General features: G+C 39.5%; 1 protein-coding gene across 1 annotated transcript; it reads left to right on the top strand.

Moving 5' to 3' along the window:
* The first annotated feature begins 2,760 nt into the window (after window positions 1–2,760).
* Window positions 2,761–7,851, top strand: LOC144090293 (SERTA domain-containing protein 1). The gene is made up of 2 exons (XM_077621677.1): window positions 2,761–3,006; window positions 5,806–7,851. The coding sequence occupies exon 2, from the start codon at window positions 5,810–5,812 to the stop codon at window positions 6,425–6,427; it is 618 nt and encodes a 205-aa protein (XP_077477803.1). The 5' UTR covers window positions 2,761–3,006; window positions 5,806–5,809; the 3' UTR covers window positions 6,428–7,851.
* Window positions 7,852–14,767: the final 6,916 nt, after the last annotated feature.

The following is a 14,767-nucleotide window of genomic DNA, read 5'->3' as shown; positions in this document are numbered from 1 at the left end:
AACATATCTCCAAGGATCATTGTGTGGGGGCATTGCGTAGATCAAGCCTTGTGAAAATGGTGGCAGCATACGGGGAGAGAACACAGAGTCGAGGAGAGGAGGAGGAAAAGGATACAGTCATACCTCTACTTACAAAATTAATTGGTTCCGGAACTGATTTCCTAACGTAGATTTTTTGTAAGTAGAGCAGTACTTTATATGTAAATTGTGTAGTTCGTTCCACGGTCCTAAAAAAAACCTACCAATTAACCCCTTTAAAAATGATCAATCTCCTACTTTAGTATAAAACATGTGAGAAACAGGCAAAAATGAAAGAAAATGATGGGAAAATTATTTATTAATGTATTAAAAAGAACAACAAGCATGCTAAAATGTTCTATTTGTGCAGTGGTACAGTACAGTAAGGAGGAAGCACACGGACACATGCACATAAACACACATCTAAACAACTTCAAATTATGAATTCAAAACAACTTAGCGTTATATAGAACTCCAAAGGCTAACAGTCTCTGCATCTCGTCGTTCAGTCCAGAGGGGCCATGCATGCTAAGGAGTTGCCATTTTTAATGCTTCCTTTTGGTTCAATAGCGTAGCGATGCTAATACGGCCTGCATTGGCTTGCAATATCAGTCAACGCCACGCCACTTTCTTCCGTCCTGTTTTTCGATGAATAACAGGGCCCACTTATTTATTTCATTCGCACCAATAATTTTAAATAAAGAAGTCTGTGATGACAAAAGAGAGTTGTTGTAAAGCAGGCCGCAATGTTAACGGGACAATTTCAAAATAAAATAAGGAATACAGGAAATTTATTTACATTTTTAGGGAATTTCGTAACTTGGATCTTGTTTTTGTATGTTGGGAGGTCCATTTGCTTATCAAATAGAGGTAAGATCGGGCCAAAAAAATCTGGCCCGTCCCGACTCGGCCCATGGGTATTAAAGCTCGACCCAGCCTAGCCTGAGCAATTAAGTTGATTGCAGGGCCGAGCTCAAAGCAAACCCGAAATTTCATATTTTATTGGGTGGACTCGGGACTCCCAATTTGCGAGGAGGAAGGGTGATTTATGATAACAAATTAAAGCCTGTCTTTTGTAACGAAATCTAAGTTAAACAAGACCGTATAAAAATTTGCATCTTTTATATTAAATGAATAATTTAGATGTTTGCCGATCATCACTTTTGCCAGTATGTACAGCTGTTTAAATGCCTGCTCAGCGTCGAACCGCCAGTCTTTTTGCTCGCATATGAAAGTAGAGTGCCAGATTGACTACATTCAGCAAAGTCAACGCAAGTTCCTCTAGCATTTTCACCAATCAATTTGAAGCTTTTCCACAATTCACTCTTACCGGTGGGTGTTTGTCTTTTTAGTTCTCCTGTCTCTAGTATATCCTTAACTTCTTGCTCCTCCATATTGGGGATACCAGGTCAAAATAGATGCAGACTCTGCGGCTCCTGTTTAGTAGTTAAATCGCAATTACATTACAGCGCCTTATCTGTTTTATCCAAATCATTTATATTATAACAAGTATTCCTTAGTTTAGTATCCACACATCGTTTTAGTATACATTTTTATAAACATATTTATTTAAAAAAAAATAAGCGAGAGAAACCACACATCGTTTTAGTGTACATTTCTCATCTCATCTCATTTCCTGAACCGCTTTATTTTCGCTAGAGTCGCGGTGGGTGCTGGAGCCTTTCCCAGGTGACTTCGGGCCAGAGGCGGGAGACACCCTGAGTTGGTGGCCAGCCAATCACAGGGCACAAGGAGACGGACAACCATGCACACTCACACCCAAACCTAGGGGCAATTTAGAGTGTCCAATCAGCCTACCATGCATGTCTTTGGAATGTGGGAGGAAACCGGGAGAACATGCAAACTCCACACATGTGGACCGACCTGGATTTGAACCCAGGACTCCACCGTTAAGCCGACGCGAAAACCACTCACCACCGGGCCACCCATAACAAACCTGAAAAAATAAATAATATAATATTTAGTATTGAGAAACTATTTCTGAAACTGTTCAATGTTTAGGTCATACTTCAACAATCAAAATAGAATTCATAGAATTATAATCGCTTTTTTGTTGATAAATTGATTCATTTTGACAGCCCTAATCTTAATACAAAAAAGTGGCGATCATGTTTTTCTTCTAGTAATGAAGATAGAGATCCAATCTATTAAACTTCAAATTAATTAGACATCTATGATGTTGTTAATGACAGCCAATATTAGTTTACGAAATAACATTACATTAGTGAGAACAGTAGGAATGTAGTGTATTTGTTTCCTTAGTTACAACGACATTACTGTGCGCTTAATATAAAAGAATTCATTTTTTAAGGGAATTCTGGTTCGTGACCATGTGAGGAAGAACTAGGTCAAACCACAGTGTTGCAGAAAAAAGCACAGAAAGGAAAAGGAGCGAAAAAACGTGCAAGTTGCGTGCGGATTCCTTTCTTTTTTGGCAGGGAGGGAGCGAGTCCTTATTTGGCACTTTTCGGACTACTTCCGGTCAAGTATGTGAGTCATCATCCCTTTAAAATGTGGTGTTCAGGAAACACTTGTCAATCACGCAACTGCTTCCGTTTCCCCTCGCTTTCGGAACTTGCTCACCACTCAAGATGCATTTCCACGTGGAACGTAAAAACGGAACGAAAATGACAAATTCGGGGCGGAACATATCTGAAAAACTTGAGGCCGCGAGCACAGGACGACTCTTGATACCACTCACGTGTTTGCACTTTTTCCGAGCGGTCCACGGAGGGGTCACCAGCGCCGCCGCACATTCGCTGCCCCGTGAGGGATGGAGGCGGGGCTACGAGCGGCGGCGCGCTGGACCAATCAGAGAGTCGTTCCATCCCTCCCTTGCTCGACTTCGACCGGAGCAAACATTCCTCATCTTCTCTACCGGGACTTGACGGTGATGTTCCGCGGCACGACCCTGCACACTTAACGGTGGATTGTGGCCACCGATGACGCCAGCCAAAGAAACGAAAGGTGAGCCCACCGCAATAGCTTCATTCGGAACTTTAAAACTCACGAGCGGGAGCGGGAGTCCTGAACAACGTGATATTTCGTCATTGAAACCGAGTCGAGACTGGAGGACTCGGGAGCTCGGGAGGGGGGGGGGGGGTTCATCTGGACTTGCCGTGGACTAACACTAACACTAACCCTAACCCGTGCGCATGGTTAGAACATCTGTATCTGTCGGCCTGTCACGAGCCAGCATCCTATCTTGACGAGTAAATTCTTACGCACAGCGGTGAGTCATGTCGTGAAAAACCGTATTATATGTAATACAATGGGACAAATAATTTGTTATGTTTTAGTAAGGCAAGTACAGTGGTACCTCGTAATACGAGTTTAGCGGAGGAGACTTTTTGCACCGGTGAATCGTAATATAACATAAACAAATTTAAATGAACTTGGATTACGATGCAGACACACTCAAAAATAAGTTTAATCTAACCTTAAACTAAACTTAATTCTAATTTTGTTTTACATTTTTATACCTTCTCCTGGCCGGGTTGGCTGTTTGCCCCGCCTCCACTTTCACTATCGATGGGCCGTTTGCTGTTGTATTCCCTCCAAAATATTCTGAAAATTATGCACACAAATGTCCTCACAATAGGATAACGCACGACCACTTGCCAACTAGAAGTGGTCTTGAATTAGCGATCGCTCCGCCAACAGGAGCTAACAAGCTAAAGGGGGAAAAACACTGAAAAAAATGCAACGCTCCGCCCAGTGTACATTACAAAGAGGTAGTTGCGACCAGAGACATTACAAAGAGTGAGTTGCGACCAGAGATATTACACGAGGAGTTGCGGAGACAGTGCCCCTGATGTTCTTATGACAGCTAACGAGAAGTAATATATACCTTGTATTAGCGATCGCTCCGGCATTCGCGCTGAGTGACGGGGAAAAAAAACACGGCAAAATGCAACGCTTCTCCCAGTGCTCGTAGATATCTGTTATACACGAAAGAGATGCGGCAAAAAAAGACAGTGCGCTACAATGATAAACAGCCTCTCATGTCTTGGCCACCTGGCTTTCTCGCATCTCGAAATTTTTCTCGTATCTAGATATAATTATTTGCTCGAGATTTTACTCGTATCTCGAAATGCTCGTATGTAGGGGTGCTTGTACGTCGAGGTACCACTGTACAGTAATCCCACGAATATTGTGGACAATGGACCGATGTGTCCATCTCCTTGTGCCCTGCAATTGGCTGGCCACTGATTCAGGGTGTCCCCCTCATCTGGCCCGGAGTCAACTGGGATAGGCTCCAGCACCCCTTGCGACCCTAATGAGGATAAAGCGGTTCAGAAAATGAGATATGTGGCTTCCTGTTACATAAACGAGATGCGCTACCTGCAGAAGTGATAAACTCATTTTTCTCTTCATTAGTGAGGGTCCGGGCCATCAGTTGTTCCACGATTAATCGTTTAATCGAACGTTAATTCGCTGTCAATCAGCCCTGTACTGGTGACGAACTCATTTCAGTTCACATCAGTGATTTAATTGGACGTCTATCGCCGTCAGTGGTACCACTTTAGTGGATTCACGGTTTAAACAGACTGGATGTCTATCGGCGTCAGTAGTGCTCATTCATGACTGGCTCAGAAAAAATCAACTGATCGCCACTAATCGATTGGCAAATGCATTGATGACTACCATCATCGTCGAATCCTTAAGATCAGTGGTCCCCAAACTATTCCAGAAAGGGCCACAGTGGGTGCGGGTTTTGTTCCAACCTGTAAGAGGAATATTGTCATGCTTTAAGCATGATATGCGCACACGCATTCCCCTTTCACACGAAACAGGACATGATTAAATCATGTCCTGTTTCGTTATTTAAGCAGCTATGAGTCATAGCGCTTGGGTCCGAATACATTCACGGTCGCGTCACGACAACGCGGCGCGACCATAACACTTTTACGTGCACCCTATGTGAGTAAATATGTGCCGCGTTGCATTTGTACAGTTTTCTATTGCTTAATACGGGGAATTCCAATCATTAATACGGGGAGGAATTGGCCCAGGTTGACAGGTATGAGATATGCATGTTCGAACAAAGTATGAGTACAGTAAATCCTCAATTTTCGGGGTTAATGTAGGCCAGACATGGCCGTGATAATCGAAAAACCGCAAACTAGGATTACCCCTATAATTATTGTGATCCTTCTTCTCGCCGTGGCTTGAACTTTCGCGGCTTTATAGAAAATATTCTATCTCATATAATGACAATAAAAGCATTCAATTCAATTCAATTGGCTGTCTCACAACAACCACTATCCATGTTGCATGATTCTCTCTTACATACCTGTTCACCTCGACTAAATGCTCCCCTTATTAATGATTGCATTTCCCCTTATTTAGCGATTAAAAATCGTACAAATGCAATGCGGCACACCCACGCCCGCACCCACGCCCACACCCCCACCCCCACCCCCACCCCCACCCACTCGTGTGATTGCATCTCCCACACTATTAAAAACCAAACTGGCAGCTGTGTTTTCCAGAATTGTACCCTTAAAATGAGATGATTGTAAAATATACAAATATACATGTAAAAATTGTGTAGTTTGGTAACTACATTTTAAGATGAAGATAATAGGACGTTTTTTTTCAAAAACGCGTTAAACATTGTGGTTTGCCCTGCAATTGCCTGGCCACCAATTCAGGGTGTCTCCCGCCTGGCTCCCGAACTCGGCTGGGATAGGCTCCAGCACCCCCCGTGACCCTTGTGAGGAAAATGAATGAATGAATGAATGAAATTTTGGTTTCCTACAGGTCCATGTTGGGTCGCGGCGTGAAGCGAAAGCGGAGTTGCGCCGAACCGCCGGACACAGTTGCTGCCGAAAAACTAAGGTGTGAGGGCGCCATGGAGTCGTCATGGGCCGGCGATGTGCGGCAGCACGTGCTGGGCCTCGGCCTGGAGAAGCTGAGGCGCTCTCAGACCGGCACTGAGCTCAGCCTGCGGCGCTCGGTGCTACTTGTCAACACGCTGCGCCAGATCTGCGATGACATGCGGGACGAGAACCAGTGCGGCGTCCCCGACTTGCCTATATTGCGTGATGACCTCACATGTCCCAACTGCGCAGAGGCTGGCCCGGAAAGTCCAGAAACAGCGGAAACCTTGGCACACGAGGCCATTTTCGGCGCCTTAAGTGACGCGGTCAATGCCGTGGGTTACTTGGCCGACCTTGCGCCGGATGACATCTTCGAGGACATCGACACGTCCATGTACGACTGCTCTGACTTTTCTGCGGGGTGGGCAGTGGGGACCCTGTGGCCCCTGGGCGTTTCTATGTGGGCGGACCAAGATGATAAAAGCCCCGCCTCGGGTCGCCAGTCCTGTGCGATGGACATGAACGAGCTGGATCACATCATGGAGATCTTGGTCAAATCCTGATGCATCCGAAAAACTGAAAAATCCTGCAAGTTAAATAATTGCCATTGACGGTGATGGATGGAACAAGACTCTCTTTAAAAATAGACTGTGTTTTACATTGAGCACACAATAAGGTCGCCATTTTATCACTTTCTTACACTCAGGAAAAATGGCAACAACTTTAATACTTTTCTAATGGCTTTAATGTTATTCCGTACACTAATTTTGACTCCCATTGATGGCGATATACATCCAAATGGATGAGATGTTTACCACCGTCAATGCCACTGAAACATGATTACAACCTAAAAAATTTTTTAGATTAGGCATGTCACTGTGGTTTAATTAATGAACACCTAATTGATTACCAAATTAATTGACAACTATTTTAATTGTTTCAAAATTCTGAGCCTCTAATTAGTAAATATTATCCTAGTTTTATTTATTTACATTTTGTAAATGTTTAGTTTATTTTTTTTAAATTGGAAAAAATAGTTTTTTCTATTTTTAAATTATTATCTTCCAATATTAAATTGAAATACAAAATATGAAAATAACACCAATATTCTTTTTTAATGTTCAATTTTTGAGCTTTATTTTTTTTACCTTTCAAAATTTATTTTTATTCGTATTTTTTTTAAATGACAAAAAAAGGTTCTAAGTTTTAATGTATTATTGTATTCACATTAAATACAAAACAGTACAAATAACAGCAAATATTATTTTATTCAGTTGGCAAATATGTATTTATTGTATTGCTTAGTCACTAACTTAACTATATATTCAATCATTTTCTGATAGTTATAATGAAACCAAACAGTGTTATCTTTCATTTGATTAACAATATATTTAATTTTATTAATATTTTTGATGCAAAACAAACAAAAAAATAACACCCAAAAATATTTTAATTAATTTTAAAAACAAAAATGATTCTTTGCACCTTCCCCCCTGTATTTTAAATCTTTAAATTAGCTTTTATTCTTAAAAAAGGGTTCCAAAGATTTCGCAGTTGTTCATTTTTATGAATTTATACAATTTCTATCCTGTATCAGTCAATGGTGACCCTTAGGATTCAAAGCAGTCAAAAGAAAAATGCATTCGATTCCAATCATCCCAGTTCTAATGAATTTGACGTCTGGCTGTCAATGGCAGTCATTGAATTCTCTTTAAGTGAAAGGAGGAGTTTACATGAGGCCATTTTGTGCACTCTATCAAGGCAATACTGTATGCAGTAAACCCTCGAATATCGCGGCTTCACTACATCGTGGATTTTTAGTAAAGTTAAAAAAAACCTACATTTTCTATTTTAAAAAGTTCAAAAAAATGTAAAAATCCACGCTGGAACTCGCAAGCGGAAGCCACTCCCCTGTCCCCCGCTTTACTACTATGACTCAGCACTGAAGTAAAAATAAAAAATAAAAGATAAAATGTTTTTTTTTAAATAGGGGTGACCCTACTTTGTGTTTTTTTTGTTTATCACGGCTATGTCTGGTCTACATTAACCGCGATAATCGAGGGATTACTGTACCCTGCCAAAAAGCAGCTTTTGACTCGTTTGACAAAGATACAGAAAAGACTTCATTCGGGGGGGGGGCTTTATCCACGGCAACAATGCACTCGTAAACGAACAAACAAATTTAAATTAACTTGGATAACTATATACAGACACTCAACGTTTAATGTAACTTCAAACAAAACTAAATTCTAAATTTGTTGTAATCTTTTTTACCTTACGTAGTTCTACGGGTTGACACCACCTGCCCGCTCCGCCGAAGTCTTCAAAACGAACGCATCAAGAGTTGTTTGTTTCTGTCTACCCTTCAAAATATTTCGATAATGTCGCATACAAATGTCATCACAATAGGATAACGCACGACCACTTGCCAACGAGAAATAGTCTTTAAAGAACGATCGCGGGAGCATCTTTCCTTAGAAAGAATAACAGGAAATACAATAGTTGAGCTTACCCACTTCATTTACGTGACATGCTGTTTTTTGCAAGTTCAGAATCCTCAATATCTTCAATCCTCAACGAAATGGTGGCCTCTTTCATACTGCCGGATTATTTGAGACTGGATTTTTCATGTGGTATATATTTTTTTAAACGGGTTACTGACATGATGCAAAATGTCAGTTTAAGTCAACATGCGGAACTGAGGGACTTTAAGACCGGAGTGGCCGAACAGGAGTTTTGGACCTGACTATGGACTCCACTTCCTCATAATGCCAATGCCAATTGCAATATATATTTACATGGACTCATCAACGGCAAGCCTCTTTTGTAATTGTTCTCCTCTCCCATTTTTATGCTAAAAAGGTGACCACAAGCTTTGGAGTTTTTCTGACCTTTCCCATTTCGTGATAACCGCCACGAGGGCTATTTTGCAAACGTGTACCCCAATTGTAATTTTATACACGGAAAAGCTTCGGTGCAAAATTTTCATGGTCCTGTTCTACCTCCTAATGTTAACGTTCCTGGCTTTCAAACGTGTTGGCCAATCTGACCTGTCTCAGTTCAACTCGGTGCCTTATTGGTTGTGTGTCTGAGGCCACGTCCACACATTGTAAAATTGGGGTTTTCAACCAATGGGAGAGCTGAAAAACCAACATATGCAGTCTTCGACTTCGTCTGCTAGTCGTTCTTTGCGTGGGACTTGACCTGACTGCAATCCACTGATTGCACTTGTAGGACACCAGATTGGTGAAAAAAAGGTGTCCTCTTTCTGGGTTGGAATGAAAACCCACACCCACTGTGGCCCTTTGTAGAATAGTTTGGAAACCACTGGCGTAGGTCTTCAGTCAAACCAATCTCAAAACTGATTTCGCAGAAGGGCGCAGTGGTGTCTGGTCTTTGTTCCAACCAGTTGTGCCAACAGTTAAATGGTTAAACTGCCTGAAACAATGTAATCATTGGTTAAACCTTCACCAATGAGGTGTCTTCTAAAATAAGTAGTACCTGACCTGACTTCAAACAATTGATTACTCTTGCAAAAGGTGTTCTCCTGTTTGGTTTGAATGAAAACCTGCACCTACTGCAGCCCTTTGAGGACAGGTTTGGTACCCCTGATTTCTATGTAACATTCACTGCCATTGATGTTGATAGACAGCTGATCCGTTCGGACTGCTCAGACGTCTGTCACTGTCAATGGCACTGAAATGAGCCACCAACTAATGTGTACTTTTAGTGTCAGTTCTTCAGTTTTTGAATTGTATTCCCAATGCAACCCCCGAACCCAAATTTGTATACAAGCCTGGCTGCATCGTGGACTGTCCAAATCTACCAAAAATTCGCTAAATGTGTTAAAGTTCTGGTACACCAAAATAGTTTGCACATTTTAGATGCTTTTTATGAAGCCCAACAATATTTCCAGATACCAGCCTTTTTAACAATATCTGAATTGATGTGGACATGGCCTGAGGCGTGTTGAGCGTCACTGACTTGAGCACACAACCCCAACTTTCCCCACCGCAGCCTTTCCTTTTCATAATTTTCCCCCCGATACATCTTTGTTCCTTTTTAAATAATATGGATTAAAAAATATATATATTTATTTTATTTGAGTATTTTAAGCGTTTATTCTTAGGTTTGTTTGTTTTGCTTTACTTTTAATTGAAGAGCTGCTTGCAGCCTTTTTTGATATTTAAAATGTCTTTAAAAAATCACATTCATTTATTTAATTTTTTAAATATCACTTGTTTGATTTGTATTATTATTTTTTAAGTTGAACATTTGGCCTCAGCCCTTCTCTGTTTCTTGATATGCAATTAGTACCGTTTTTTTCTCACAAGCCGTATTTGTAACAAAAAAGACTTACAACGTTGCTATACTCTTTTCCACCAGTAGATGTCACCAAATTAACATTCACAATTTGTTGGTTATTTTCTGTTCTTCAGTAAGAAAACTACCAATACTGAATGAATTACTAACTTCCTTATGATATTGACCCTAATAATGTGCTTTTGATTCATACAGTATCTCAGAAATACCACGTGCGATGATTTTTCTTAAGATTTTCCCTTCAAAGTAACACTGTCGTACTCCCTATTAAAACCATGAATATGGAGGTGAAGATTGAGAATTGGGGGTCTTATAAAAGAGAAATTGTCAAATTCAACAATTTTAAGGAGATTTTAAGGGTGCAGCTTATACATGGGGTGGCTTATATGTGAGAAAATTAGCTTCTGCTTCTTTTGCCAGAGACTGGGACAACTCAGCCAATAGCGTGAGATATACTCCGGTGACTTGATTTCTTTCTTTTCAGTCTTTTTCTTTTTTTGTTGAAAACAGTCAGACTGACCAATCAAATACTATATTTAATTTAACAGAAACCGAGAAGAATGCTGACGAGTTATTTATTTGTGTGTGTGCATAAGTGTGTTGAGGGTTATATAAGCACAACGGCTGTACATTGTCCAGATGAATCTTTATAAATGTATAAATGTTACAAAGGTATGGACTTGTTGATGATTCATAGTGTAATTGTATTTTGAATATTTTGGGTGGAATATTTTATAGATTTTATTCACTAATACATAAACTACAAAACGGATAATTACCTTCCTTTTTACATAACAATGTAAATGCCTAAATTTAGTTTCAGTTTTCTGAGAAAGAGCAAAACCACACACATATGATTATAAATAACTTCACTGAGTTAATTTATGATATGCTAATAATGAATGTGATCAATATTACTGGTTAATACTCAAACACTATGTTCAATGTCCTCTTGAATGGGCGGGGCATCCATGAAGGCCACGTAACACACGAGGACACCTAAAGAAAAGCGAATGCCTCTCCCTGGTGGTGAAAAACTGCAACGCTGGCATATGCATGACTTTAAGATAAGAGGAACTTTGGTGACATATTTTCAGCCCATATATATATATATATATATATATATATATATATATATATATATATATATATATATACACATACATATATACACACACATATATATATATATATATATATATATATATATATATATATATATATATATATATACATATACATATATACACACATATATATATAAATACATATATATATATATATACATATATACATATATATATATATATATATATATATATATATATATATATATATATATATATATATATATATATGTATATATATATATGTATATATACATATGTATATGTATATGTATACAGCAGAATGCCAAATTACAAGTCCGTAACTATCACTTATTTAGGTCTTTTGCCGAGTAAACGCAGCTTATGGAGAAGCACCACCAATTTCGTCACACGCAGTTTCTGGGTGTGATGACAAGTAGGCTTTTTTGTTGTTGATAATGACGACATGGCCTATGTCCGATTATTATTATTATTATATGGGGGGTTAAGAATACGAGAGACAGAACGACTCCATCCGAGCCAAAAATATAAGTTTCAATAATCATTAAAAATTCTTGTCGGCTATTTTAAAATGATGATCATTTTTACATCCACATTTGTCTTTCAACCGTTGAAAACGATCGATCTGCGTCTTTGCCGCATGCCTAGACGGCGGCAGGGTTGCGGGCGTGGCCCAATTAAAAACCTACCCGCAGTCTGCTCGCTCGCCGTCTAGCTTTCCACATCATTCGGCTGCATGCAGCAGAGGGGGCAAAAAATAAAAGGCTTAGCGCGCTGACTCAGCACAAACCGGATGAGCCAGCAACCCTTCGCAAGACGGATAGGTGGCGCTACCGAGCAACGCGACTTTGAGTCTACTGGTGCAGCAAGTCAGTGCTGCTTCCCCCTCTGATATTGCCTTAAAAGCCCAACCTTGGAATTCTCTTGGCACAAACATGGGGAAATCTGCTTCTTGTTGATCTGATAAATCATAAAGTGATTTCCGCGGCTCCTCGGACGGTGTGGAGAAGCAAAGGAAGATTGAAATTCAGCTCCGGAATGTGACCCGAACATGCAAACATTGATTTGAAATGCCATCGTGTGACTTATGCCTTTCACTTGTCACATGCTGCTGCAATATTTTAATTTTTTTTACGCTCTACAAAATTGTGTTTAATGTGCCGAAAAAAACAGCGGTTGGTCATGTTTTCCATGTTCATCCTATTTGTGCAAAAGAGCCAATTCATTCCTTATTACTGTTGCAATATTTTTCAAGATTTTCCATGACAAAAGTAAATGTTTGCAAATTACGATTGTTATTATATTTTAAAATTATAAATATGTTGGAATTATTTGGATTTTTCTAATCACATGAATACACATTTATATATATATAAATGTATATATTTATATATATAAATGTATATATATATATATAAATATATATATAAATGTATATATATATATATATATAGTAATGAACTTTTTTTAACTTTTTGGCTTAATAATGTCTGTAAATAACTATCAAAATAATTATAGTCGATTAATTGTGCCTGGCCTACCTTCCCTTTTTGTCTAATTAGTAAAATTATATTCACTGCTGGCGTGAGTGGTTAGGGTGTTGGCCTCACAGCTCTGGGGTGCTGGGTTCAAATCCAGGTCACGTCCGTCTCCTTGTGCCCTGTGATTGGCTGGCCACCGATCCAGGGTGTCCCCTGCCTCTGGCCTGGAATTAGCTGGGATAGGCTCCAGCACTCCCTGTGACCCTAAATAGGATAAAGCGGTTCAGAAAATAAAATGAGATGAGAGATATTCACTGCTAAATCACGTAAAATATTCAAAAACAACAACAACTACGTGTAACATATCTTTTCTGGTGACTGCAGACTTTGCCAATTCACTCTACTCTCAACCATTGACAGCAATAAACGTTCCAATCCATTTGGACTGGGGAGCACTCCAATTTAAATTTGGACATTAAGTTTGGAGTTCCGTGTACGTCCCACCAAGACGAGGCCATGGGGCTGACCTAGGACAAGGGATAGATGGGGTGAGAATTTGTTTTAATTTTTTATATCAGAATAAATTCTTCTACCAGTGCTACACTCATTTAAATTCACAACTGTCTGTGGCACTGAAGGAGTTATTAAATGAGGTGCTCTGGCCATTTTCAGTTCATGCGTGTGGTGGTCACATGAGAGGCAGCGTCTATATCACATGGATGAAATGTATTAGCTATCATCCATAGCCATGCTCACGAGTACTTCCGCTTTTATAGTTCGGACCAGGGGTCGGCAATAAATAATTGGTAGAAAATTCATGTAAATATATTTTCAATTGGGCTTTCACAATGTCAATATACAGTAATCCCTCGAATATCATGGCTTCATGACATCGCAGTTATTTTTTCTGGGGGATTTTTTTTTTGTCAATTACATTTTTTTTTCCAAGTTCATAAAAATGTGAAAATCCATGCTGAAACTCACAAGCGGAAGCCACTCCCCTGTCCATTTTCCGTAGCGTGCGATAAATACGCAAATGCACTTCGGGCAAAATACACGCCTGCACGCACATTGTTCGCATTTCTTCATGCATTCAAGATCAAATGCTGTGTGCGCACACACCAGTATTGCATGCACATGTGTAACCCACGTGATCACAATATGGCTAATTATTGATCGGGACACGAGTTGATTGGCTCATGCATTTCCCCACGTTGACCGCACACTTTAAGCTGCGCACCACTAATTGCGAATGCCATTTCGTACTCAACATGTCCAAGAAGAATGAAGCGCTGGTGAGACTATTTTTGGATCGTGTGTTTGGCTCTCGTATCGTAAAATGCTTTTGAAAGGTTCCCCGTAGTTCTCTATTTTTTCATATAAATCTACAACTGCGAACCAAAAAAAACCCAATGCAATTTTCTTCTTGATTTCGGATGGGAACTTCGGGGTTGTAGTCCCAGGGTCATCAAAATTTAAATTTTGGGGTTTAAATCTATTTTCCCATTAAAAATACCAATTTCCTCACGCTAACTCGCCCAGTTAATGAAATATATTTTGATTATTTCCTTACAGTGGCGTACCGAGGAATTTTGCGCCCCCTCATTGTCAGAGCTCAATTATAAAGGTAGCCAAATGTGATACATTTCCTTGAAACTTAGTGAGTTATACACCGATTTTCTTTTGTAAATTTGCAAAATATTAAAAACTGGAATAGATATACCATATTTACCCGCATATAAGCAGCACCCTGAAAATCGCCTTAAATATTTTTAATTTTACAATTTCTCGCCCCCTGATTCCCAATTGTCACCTCCATATTCATGGTTTTAATAGGGAGTACAAATGTATTACTTTGAAGGGAAAATCTTAAGAAAAATTATCACAAGTGGTATTTCTGAGAAACTATGAATCAAAAGCACATTATTAGGGCCAATATCATAAGGAAGATAATATGCCTGTCTTTGTAAATGCAAAATATCAAATTATT

This window comes from Stigmatopora argus, chromosome 15, assembly GCF_051989625.1.
Source record: "Stigmatopora argus isolate UIUO_Sarg chromosome 15, RoL_Sarg_1.0, whole genome shotgun sequence".
NCBI classification, from domain to species: Eukaryota; Metazoa; Chordata; class Actinopteri; order Syngnathiformes; family Syngnathidae; genus Stigmatopora; species Stigmatopora argus.
This window is presented reverse-complemented; position numbering and strand designations above follow the sequence as displayed.

Excerpts from the sequence above, each read along its gene's own strand:
- LOC144090293 (XM_077621677.1), top strand. The coding sequence starts at position 5,810 with ATGTTGGGTCGCGGCGTGAAGCGAAAGCGGAGTTGCGCCGAACCGCCG.